At 34.0% G+C, this 9,692-nt stretch overlaps 4 protein-coding genes across 6 annotated transcripts; 1 reads left to right on the top strand and 3 right to left on the bottom strand.

The window, feature by feature from the left end:
• Positions 1–6: 6 nt before the first annotated feature.
• Positions 7–1,902, bottom strand: LOC114518046. Its single transcript, XM_028537946.1, has 6 exons — positions 1,191–1,902; positions 1,013–1,092; positions 800–854; positions 545–585; positions 366–472; positions 7–232 (listed from the first exon to the last, which is right to left on the bottom strand). The coding sequence occupies exons 1-6, from the start codon at positions 1,261–1,263 to the stop codon at positions 127–129; spliced, it is 462 nt and encodes a 153-aa protein (XP_028393747.1). The 5' UTR covers positions 1,264–1,902; the 3' UTR covers positions 7–126.
• Positions 799–7,941, top strand: LOC114518045 (transmembrane protein 222-like). Of its 2 annotated transcripts, XM_028537945.1 has the most exons (7): positions 799–875; positions 6,204–6,361; positions 6,630–6,714; positions 6,821–6,852; positions 6,935–7,028; positions 7,129–7,259; positions 7,356–7,941. In XM_028537945.1, exons 2-7 carry the CDS (start codon positions 6,213–6,215, stop codon positions 7,441–7,443), a joined length of 579 nt encoding a protein of 192 aa, XP_028393746.1. In that variant the 5' UTR covers positions 799–875; positions 6,204–6,212; the 3' UTR covers positions 7,444–7,941. The 2 variants fall into 2 exon arrangements, with proteins under 2 accessions (XP_028393746.1, XP_028393745.1); XM_028537944.1 differs by lacking the exon at positions 799–875 and having other exon boundaries at positions 6,159–6,361.
• Positions 1,948–6,081, bottom strand: LOC114518038 (filamin A-interacting protein 1-like). Of its 2 annotated transcripts, XR_003686449.1 has the most exons (12): positions 5,576–6,081; positions 4,964–5,261; positions 4,527–4,762; positions 4,227–4,449; positions 4,088–4,146; positions 3,893–3,986; positions 3,714–3,800; positions 3,556–3,633; positions 3,406–3,483; positions 3,107–3,310; positions 2,598–3,021; positions 1,948–2,547 (listed from the first exon to the last, which is right to left on the bottom strand). XR_003686449.1 is itself a non-coding variant. In XM_028537932.1 (11 exons), exons 1-11 carry the CDS (start codon positions 5,854–5,856, stop codon positions 2,650–2,652), a joined length of 2,010 nt encoding a protein of 669 aa, XP_028393733.1. In that variant the 5' UTR covers positions 5,857–6,081; the 3' UTR covers positions 1,948–2,649. The 2 variants fall into 2 exon arrangements, 1 of the variants encoding a protein (XP_028393733.1); XM_028537932.1 differs by having other exon boundaries at positions 1,948–3,021.
• LOC114518044 (transcription factor 19-like) lies at positions 7,820–9,684 on the bottom strand. The gene is made up of 4 exons (XM_028537943.1): positions 9,504–9,684; positions 9,090–9,393; positions 8,636–8,966; positions 7,820–8,139 (listed from the first exon to the last, which is right to left on the bottom strand). Exons 1-4 carry the CDS (start codon positions 9,581–9,583, stop codon positions 7,937–7,939), a joined length of 918 nt encoding a protein of 305 aa, XP_028393744.1. The 5' UTR covers positions 9,584–9,684; the 3' UTR covers positions 7,820–7,936.
• Between the last annotated feature and the right edge of the window lie 8 nt (positions 9,685–9,692).

Here is a 9,692-nt window from a genome sequence, read left to right as displayed (position 1 = left end):
CAATAGGCTGGACATAAAATATTTATTTTTAGAAATATTGCTCAAAAATACAACAATATAATGGCTTTGTACATTCCTTTAACAACACCTTACAAACACACATGTGAGAATTGAAGTGTAATTAAATCAGTGCATTTCAGTATCATATGCAACATTCTGCTTTTCCCGTGTGATTGTCTCTTGAAATTTACCAGGAGCTATTGGATTCTGTTTTGCATGATTCAATGCAAGCCTAAATAAGGAATGTCGAACAATACACTTTAACTGAATCTTACAAGTTGAATCAAATTACAAAAGGTTTGATCTACAGATGCTAACAGTCCCTGGTTTAGGATGTAAGATGATTCTTTATTTGTCATTCACACCTTTTATCAGCAACTTGTCGACACACTTGTATATGTTCATGGATCTTTTGTTTATTTTTGATGGGATCTTCCATGAAATATTTTATCATCAACCTGGTTATATATGGCTATAAATGATAGGAAAGACAATTACAATAATATTGACAGATGCTATAATCAAAATTTTTACAGGTTCTAACCAGTTGTTTCTCCTCTTCAGAGAGGTCCCGGCTACTTGGCTCTATTATAAACAAAACATATTAATAACTGAGCACAAATCCTTATCGGGAACGAGGCTTATTCAATACCACTGGAATGACAATGGGGCTGGAGATGATGGGCCTGGGAACAAGGTTGATTAAGACATCACCAACAAGGCAAGGTATGTGTATTTAGTATTGAGGATTCCAAAAAAACCAAAGTAATTCCCTTTATCAATAGACAATGGTGCTAACCAACAACAGTCTTGTAAAACAGAAAACCACTAACAGGAACGCCAAAGGCCAAAATCTGGAATATTGAAAACAGCAGGTTAGGCTTTATATAAACCAACACGAAGTTTGTAGTAATAGATAAACAAACAAACGACAAAAATATATTAAAAATAGAGTTTGCTACACTCTATGAGTGTAAACAAAAATCTTTCCCTATCAATGAACATTTGTTACCAGAAATTTCCAAGATTGCTTTGGAATTTGTTCAGTCTTGTTTACACTGGTTGACTTGCAACGACGAAAATTTGATAAATCTTCACAAAATTTTAATCAAATATACATGTTACGTATTTACTTATTTTACTAACACTATATCTTGTAGCATACTACTACTTGGTAAGACACAATTTACCTGTTTTATAAAGATTCGAGGCCGGCTTTCTCCAAAATGAACACAATCTATAGACAGCCATATTGATTGTCATCGTGATTAGTCGGATAACTCGGGTTATGTCGGATATACCTCGCGAAGCCGAATATTGCGCGGTTGCAACCACTGATGAGTTGCAACCACTGAGCTAGTTCAGTGGATAAAGTTTTAAATACTTTGTACCATGCACGAAATATGTTTTAGGCTTATGATGTATACCGGGTCATGTTTTCTACTGCGGTGTGCTGTCGGGACCACATCGTAGTGATCGTACGCAGAAATGTAGGGACATATATCTACCTCCTCCGCAGGCCCTCTTCGGGCAAATATGGTGGGCGGTGATATTTTGCGGGTAGAAAATAAGAAATTTAGACATACCCTACATCACCATCTAAAAGTGGCCCTGTACACAGTATACGAGACTACATTTCACTTAAAAGGTTGCTGCAAGTATTATTGCGGCTAACAGCTCACATGATGCAACATGTCATAGCGCATAGGATCAATTTGAATTTCCGTGGATATATCGGCCCCTGTCTCCCACTTTTACTGGTGTCTCTACAGGTTACAAACGGGATTAACTTATTCTTATACTGAATTAACATAACCTGTACCTTCAGGCATTCTTCCGGCTGCTCTCAGTTTTAAAATCAAGAGGAAAACCTTTGTAAGAACGATATACTCTTGAAGCTGATAAAAATATCGTTGTTTGAACTATTATGATATCATATTACGGAAGTGTAGTAGATGTATCCATGGGAACTTGCAATAGAAATGAAACGAAATGAAAATAAAACGTAATTTACATTGGCTATTGATGTCGACGCAAGAACATCCTTCCTTTGTGACACAGAAGAATGAACTCATTTTACTTTCAGAAAATGTGTTCGTTGCTCGGAATTACCGCTGTTTTTATAGCCACAATGAAATCGGAATCCTCTAAAATAGTTACTTTCTTACGATATGTAAGTGGCTTTGGTATACTTTGCCTAATTTATGACATTTTTGCTTATTTTATTGTGAGATGGCTAACAGAGAACATTCTAAGACGTATGTTTGAAGCATTTACTTATTTATTGAAAGTGTTGTTCCTTGATCTATGGACATCTTGGCCGAGAAAAGGGCGAGAGTCGTGAAATCGCGAACGTCATGAACGTATATGTTCAGTGTTTCATACAGACATGAGACAGTACTGCAACGTCTGTTCATATCACGTCAAAGCACAGTATTTTTATATATGGACTATTTTAGTTGTGTCGAATTCACATGAAGATCTACGTTGACGTCACCAATGTCTATGAAGAGCGATAAGCTAACAGATTCACTACGTTGACGTCACCAATGTCTATGAAGAGCGATAAGCTAACAGATTCACTACGTTGACGTCACCAATGTCTATGAAGAGCGATAAGCTAACAGATTCACTATGTTGACGTCGTTCTCATCTGGTGTGGTTAAAACGACTCTCCCGACCAAGAGCTGCAGCAATTCTTTCTCGGAAACTATCGACACTCTCTCGTGTTGCCCCTTCGCTACCAGTGCTCTTAATTCTTCGAACTCTAGACGCAATGATTTCAGAGGTTTCTGACGAAGATATGTCGACACTTGCCGGAGGGACAACAGGTGTCACCCGTGACTTATGGTTGGAATTATTCACTGTTGGCTTATTTAAGTGTCTATTGCACGGAAACGGTCGTGTTACTTCCGGATTTTGTTGAAGAGAGAGTAATTGCATTCTGGTATCACTTAAAGCTTGCGTTAGTTCAAGTCTTTCTTCACATTCACGTCGTACCGTATCTTTCAACGTGATCATCTAAGAAAAAAACATTTTATATAAAAACTGGACATGGCGCAGAATCTTTCGTTTAATAACAATAAATACTCTTAGGGTACCTTACCTCATCATTTTTAGCTTTTAATTGCTTTTCCATGACTTTAAGTTGTGTTTTAGTATCATGTAAACTTTTCTGTAACGCTTCATATCTATTCTTTGCATCAGTCTCCTTTTGGCCACTTTCAGTCTTCAACTGCAACATTTCGACATTCTTTCTCATATCCAGAATTTCATTCTGATATTTCTGTGTTTCCTGAGCATTTCTTGTCTAAATATTCAACAAAATGCTGGTTGATCCAAGGAACAGCCGGACAGATCATTACTACCTTTGTAAAAATGGTTCATTTGAAGAGTATCAGTTACCTTGGTTGTTGACAACGAGTTTTTCAGTTGGTTTATTTCATCTTTATAACCACGACAAATATTTGTTTCATGTACCAGCTTTTATTGCAAGATAAAAAATTTCGTGAACAACAGAACCACAAATACCTTTGAAATAAACCTTCCACATACTTTGTCACTCAAATTCTTTATTTCAAGTTCCATAATACCAATTTCTTCTAAATGTTTTAAATTAAATGCACTAATTTCCTAAAGATAAAGACTCAGTCAATTTTGCAAAAATGCAGTGGCTGCAGTCTACAATTGTAGTTGCATGTTAAATTACTAGCCTTTTCATATTCTTCTTTTAAGCTACGTTGCGATCCTTCAAGGTCAACCTCGACTTTTCGTTTCATTTCATGCAATTCTTTTTGAAGCTATAAAAAGAGAATATAACTTGTTGTGTGCTTATAATAACGCAATCAAACAACGTGACCACAGTGACAGTCCTCATGTTAATTCTGCTTACTGCACTGCATGTGCTTTCCGAAGCTTCCAGTTTCTTTGAATAACTTTCTCTCAGTTGTTCAATACGATTGTGATGCGAAATGATCGTTTGTTCTCTACAATTGTGAATAATTTTGTTAAACTAACTGCATGGGAAGACAAGCCTCAAATATTAAGTAATATATTATTATCAGTTTTCATTGCATCTATTACTTACCTTTCTATCTTAAGTTTTCCTGACTCACTTCTCAGCTTGGAAACGGTTTCTTCCAAATTCTACAAGAGTCCAACCATGCAGTCAAATACAACAATAAATACAGCAAAATATTACTATATAATCTAGGTTTATTTTTAACCTGCAATTGCACATCTTTATCAGTTACTTTCTCTTGAACTTTCTTTTCAGCTGCGGATATCTCATTCATTAATTTTTCTAAGGATATACATAAATCTTTTGATTTTTTTAGTTCTTCATCCTTTGCCATTAATAATTCTTTGGATTTGAAATGTTCTTCTTGTTTTTCTTTTTTTATTGTTTCTAAGTTATCCATTACATCCTTTGCTTCTCTTGATTTCTGGCTACAGAAGAAACAAAGTCTATAAAGTAACTTGAATAACTTTAGACAAAGGAAAACTACAACTTGAAGTTTGCTTACATCAAGCAACTTTCAATGGTCTTATTTTTTTCTTTTAAAGTCTTATTCACTTCTTCTAACTGATTTACATGTTTTTCATAAACATCAACTTTCTGTTTCTGCTCAATACATTTTGTTTGAAAATCAAGCAACTTAGTGTCAGCACCACGTAAGTTATCTACTTCATTTTGAAAGTTTAATAATTGTTCAGTCAGCATCTTCCATTTCATTTCTGTATCTTGTTTTTCTTGCATAACCTAAAATATAAAAATGCTAGGTTTTCTAGGTTACATAAAGTATGCCCTATATTCTATCTAAGAGAGATTTACATATTTTTTATTTCATGCACATTCTTGGGAGAGCCAAATACCTGTGCTACATTAATTGAAGCTATTTTAATACATATTTCCTTAGCCTAATGAAGGCAGTTTTTTATACTATATTTTTTCAATTTCAACCTTCTTTTGAAGAATTCCAGATGCTCTTTTAACTTTTGCAGCGATGTGCAGAACAGCATCATTTGATATCACTTTATATTCACAAACATCTTTTCTCAAACTAATCAAACACTCTTTTTGGTGTCTGATGAATGTTTTGTATTTTTGTAAGGTTGATGACAGATGAGAATTGTGAGCAGACAGTTTATCAGACTTGCTTTGTTCTTCTTTAATGCTACTTTCATATTGGCGTTTCTGTAAATACATATCATTTATTAACTTTGCTTTCATTTTGAGATCAGATTTGAAGAGTTCAAGTCTAAAGAAGGAAAATACATATTGATATGAAATAGTTTCAAATGTTATGATTATATACTGAATTATTACCAGTATATGGCTTTTCAAAATCTTTTATTCTGATTGGTCCATATCTGGACCAGTATCCTGTATGGTCTCATGCAGTTCAGCCATATAATAAACAGATTATTGACCTCGCTTTTCGGTCTATACTGTGAAATATCAGACCTAGGTTTTTGGTACAAACTTCACTCCTTCATCCCTCGTCCATACTAAAAAGCCTTGGTCTGATGTTGTTAAAAGCAGGTCCTATGGTCCCTGCACCCTGACACTTACTGCTGCTCTTGGTCTTTGAGTTTCTGGGACTGTTTAAAATATTCACCATCCATTGTTTCCATTTTTTCCTTTAACAGTTTCTCTCTTTCAACACTTCCTTTATAAAACTCCATCTGCCTCTCTGCCTCAGCTAATTTTTCTTGTAAAGCTTTCATTTCATTGTGGATTAAGTAACTAACTCCACAGAATTTACACACTGTTTCATCTCGTTTCATTTGTTGAATTTCCTCAGGCAAGGGATGCTGTGGTACAGCAAAACTTGTAGCTTCTAGATTTGTCATGTTTTCAGATGAATTTGAAGCAAATTAACAAGTATACTTAATATGTACAACTGCATACTCGTTCTTCATGGATAAACCCCTTCGAAACCCAATCTTCCTTTGACGTAAGAAACAGCGTTATCGCCCATTAAAACCAAAAGCCTTCAAAATATAAACGTTTCATCTAACATTTTTACAAATAAACGTGTGTATTCTTTTTAATTTTTTATAAAATATTCAGCGTCTGTTCCTAGGATACCGAAGACATTGCAGCCTCGTACCCATGGCCTTTGCTTTGCTACACCGTTGCGGTATCACGGGGGGTGATATATAAATAATGAAATACAAATTAAAAAAATATCTTTCAGTATTTTCTGATGGAAAACCCACAAATTCAAGCTCAAAAAGGTACAGAAACTGGCGATGCTTTTAATGGTATGGAAGCAAACGATAGTTCTACCGCTATAAATCCTCAAAGAAGTAGATTTCCTTATTGTATAGTGTGGACTCCAATCCCAGTTTTGACGTAAGTTACATTATTTTAATTTTTAATATATTTATTAATATACTGTACATAAAAAAGTTGGGTTCATATTAGACGTTGTTGAATTTAATGTAACAACTGTAGCCTATCGGTTATCACTTTTATTAACAGATAAAATAGTTTTGTCATTTGCCAGGTAGAATAGCGTTTCTAATTATGTTTTGTGAAATATTTTTAATAATACTCCCTCAACGTTTTTATGTACCATGTTTTTGGCAGTAAATGTGAATTGTATAACGTGCTGTTCTAGATGGTTATTTCCATTTATCGGACATATGGGAATAGCAATGTCCTCTGGAGTAATTCGAGACTTTGCTGGACCTTACTATGTTTCAGTAAGTATACTATTTTGATACATAAAATTAGGTCTACACTCCACAGTGTTGCCTGTGTTGGTAATTTTGACAAAAGTTGGTATATAACACAAAACAATATTTTTAGGAAGATTCCATGGCTTTTGGAAGACCTACAAAGTAATAAATTTTGAAATATATTGAGAAATGTAATTTATAATTTATTTTAATAACATATCTATGTATACTTCAAACATTGTAGATATTGGAAACTTAATCCAATGTTTGTGAAGAATTCAAATACATCCTGGGATTTTGCCATATCTGAGGCATCAGAAGTTTATAAACATAGAATGGTAAAACAGGCTTAAACAGCAGAATATTGTTTAAATAGCATGCATTCATGATCAAAATTTAAGTACATATATTGCATAAGGAGTATCCATTTTATTACAGCACAATCTCTTTTGCGATAACTGCCATTCTCATGTTGCTATGGCTCTTAATATTATGAACTATAATGGCTCATCATCATGGAACATGGTTAGCTTGTGTTTCTGGCTTCTTGTATATGGAAAATATATCAGGTTGATATTTTTATATATCATTTCTAATTTTAGGTACTGTACATAATTTCTGTTGGATTATGTCATTAGTATTTGATTCCTAATTCTAAATTTTAGTGTTGGATCATTCTTAAAGACATGGCTTCCATTCCTTATCCTTGCAGTGGTAATTATTCTTATAGTCACATTAGCTGGTTCACATTAAGAATTTTTGTCTTCTACAAAAATTTTTATCTTCTACAAAAATTTTTAAATGTAATCTGGGTTCAAATACATAGGTAGACACATAAAACTGGAATTGGCAAGTAATTGTTTGTTTAATGCTTATCCTAGTATGTAGATATATGTATGTATGCAATTTTTCTTCACGACCATGCACTATTAGTGACAGTTTGAATTAACAATCTTCCAGTATTTGGAACAAGAGTTTCAAAAGAATAGTTATTATTTGAAACCATAGAAAAGCCTTGATATATTTAGAAATTTGTAGCATTTAAACACATTGGTGTTTAACATAATATAGTTTAAATGTATATTGCATCTCATCACACACTATCTGATGATTGTTAAAAGTTATTTGCTAATGAAAGTCAACAATTCTCAGTACAACTGTACAAACCATTAAAAACAGAACAATGAGGTATTATTGTGGTACGTAGCATACATTTTAATAGTATATAGTTTTTATAGTTGTTTAATTATAAGCAACCACAGTGAAATTTTGAATTTTTTACTTGAACAAGTTTTAACGAGAGTCCACAGCATTTGATATGATACCAACAATCACAATCATCACATTGAACCCATGAGATGATATTGCTATCTGGTTTCATACATTTTGATGCAGAACAAGCATCATTGTTTGGTTGCAAATCTTCTGTTGATCTTGGTCTTTTCTTCTCTAAAATGGAAAACAACTCTAGGGTCTAGGGTCTCTTCTGGAATATCAATAAGGCTACAATAAGGGATTGTTATGTTGCCAAAGGCAAAGGATATGGTAAATGCTATGTATGGTTCTAAGTAAACTCTTCAAAACACTCCATAGGCATAATTATGGGGTCTATTAACTCTTCATAACACTCCATAGGCATATGGAGGCCAAGGCCTCTGAATTATTAAGGAGGCCTCTGGATTGTTATGGAGGTCTATGGGGGCATGTGGAGGCTTATGGAGGACTACGGAGACCTATAGATGCATATGGAGGTCTGTAGAGTATTAAGGAGGTCTATGGAGTGCCACAGAGGGATATGAGGGGATATTATGCTGGGCTATGCTGCTCTAGTAAGATTAGGAAACATGATACACTTCAAGAGTGGCCACTTAAAGTAACTATTCATGAAGGAATGCACTAAATATTTTGTTGCTAATAAAACAAAATAGTTTTAGATCAGCCATACCTGGTTTAATCAAACTTTTGTATTTGTTTTCACAAGCAGCATGACGTGAAGGAAATTCTTCTGAATATTTGGGGGGGAAGAAATCTTCGTCTGTTTCATTTTCGTTCGTGAAACAAGAGGCTGCCATTGAAGCATCTTCCTTCAACACATTATAGTCATCACTATTGTCAAAACTAAGAACCCTTCTTATATCAATAGTGCCATTTGTAGATAGGAAAGAAGATGTTGCTGGAGTATCCAAGATATCCTGTGAAATGTTTGTTTCCTTTTGGTTGTTGTGAATTTCATAATTTTTCCAATCAATTCCCTCCTCACAATGAAAACTTTCAAACTATATAAAGGATAAAATCATAGGACAATGACCAATCAAAAATGGTTACTTATTCCCCCATTATAATACACATTTTTGTCAGATGACTATGATCAGAAGTTCATTAAAAAATACAGTAATTACCAAAAATCTGAATTCTGAATTTAGTTGTTTATAGCAATTGCCAGTTTGCAGCAATGCTCCTTGTACATGACCGAAGGTGATCACATCTCCAGGTTTTAACAAAGCCTCACTGGGTATTTTAATATCATTCACAAATGTGCCATTAAGACTGACATCATAGATTTTAAAAACATCACCAAACTGAGTCTGTGACTTGGAAATTCTTGCATGAATTCTTGAGATCAATGCTTTGTGTTTGGATGATGCAATAAAGAAGTCAACATTACGTTTTGCCCTTCCGATGACTGTAATATTTTGTTGCAAACTATATGGTAAGGAACAAAATCATTTATATATATATATTATATTATATTATTTATATATATTGTCAGAGATGCATACTACTTTACTAGTATGTACGTGTGTAACACTCACACAAAAACGTCAGCAACGTGTTTCATTGTTGCGCGATCACCTATTCTTCGCAAACGATAGTAAATTTTTCTTCCCTCCATGTGTAAAAAGCCAGGTTGTTTTCAATTTTCAAAAGTTTCTTTCATATTATTCACACCCTCTTTAAATTTCCCGCCAACCCAAAAATGGTGTTTGCGCTAATTTGCGCAA

This window comes from Dendronephthya gigantea, unplaced genomic scaffold, assembly GCF_004324835.1.
Source record: "Dendronephthya gigantea isolate DGI-Jeju-01 unplaced genomic scaffold, DenGig_1.0 000010F, whole genome shotgun sequence".
NCBI classification, from domain to species: Eukaryota; Metazoa; Cnidaria; class Anthozoa; order Malacalcyonacea; family Nephtheidae; genus Dendronephthya; species Dendronephthya gigantea.
The sequence above is the reverse complement of the archived record's forward strand: the minus strand, read 5'-3'. Positions and strand labels throughout refer to the sequence as shown.

What these genes read in the sequence shown, in the direction of transcription:
- LOC114518046 (XM_028537946.1), bottom strand. Translation starts at nt 1,263, where the DNA reads ATGACAATCAATATGGCTGTCTATAGATTGTGTTCATTTTGGAGAAAG. An exon ending in CTGAAGAGGAGAAACAACTG is followed by an intron (nt 473 to 544) that starts GTTAGAACCTGT and finishes TATCATTTATAG; the next exon opens with CCATATATAACCAGGTTGAT. An exon ending in CGACAAGTTGCTGATAAAAG is followed by an intron (nt 233 to 365) that starts GTGTGAATGACA and finishes TTCCTTATTTAG; the next exon opens with GCTTGCATTGAATCATGCAA.
- LOC114518038 (XM_028537932.1), bottom strand. Translation starts at nt 5,856, where the DNA reads ATGACAAATCTAGAAGCTACAAGTTTTGCTGTACCACAGCATCCCTTG. An exon ending in CTGGAATTCTTCAAAAGAAG is followed by an intron (nt 4,763 to 4,963) that starts GTTGAAATTGAA and finishes TTTATATTTTAG; the next exon opens with GTTATGCAAGAAAAACAAGA. An exon ending in ACTCGTTGTCAACAACCAAG is followed by an intron (nt 3,311 to 3,405) that starts GTAACTGATACT and finishes TTGAATATTTAG; the next exon opens with ACAAGAAATGCTCAGGAAAC.
- LOC114518045 (XM_028537945.1), top strand. Translation starts at nt 6,213, where the DNA reads ATGGAAAACCCACAAATTCAAGCTCAAAAAGGTACAGAAACTGGCGAT. An exon ending in CTGGACCTTACTATGTTTCA is followed by an intron (nt 6,715 to 6,820) that starts GTAAGTATACTA and finishes CAATATTTTTAG; the next exon opens with GAAGATTCCATGGCTTTTGG. An exon ending in AAGTTTATAAACATAGAATG is followed by an intron (nt 7,029 to 7,128) that starts GTAAAACAGGCT and finishes ATTTTATTACAG; the next exon opens with CACAATCTCTTTTGCGATAA.
- LOC114518044 (XM_028537943.1), bottom strand. Translation starts at nt 9,583, where the DNA reads ATGGAGGGAAGAAAAATTTACTATCGTTTGCGAAGAATAGGTGATCGC. An exon ending in CACGTTGCTGACGTTTTTGT is followed by an intron (nt 9,394 to 9,503) that starts GTGAGTGTTACA and finishes CTTACCATATAG; the next exon opens with TTTGCAACAAAATATTACAG. An exon ending in CAAAAGTTTGATTAAACCAG is followed by an intron (nt 8,140 to 8,635) that starts GTATGGCTGATC and finishes TTTCCATTTTAG; the next exon opens with AGAAGAAAAGACCAAGATCA.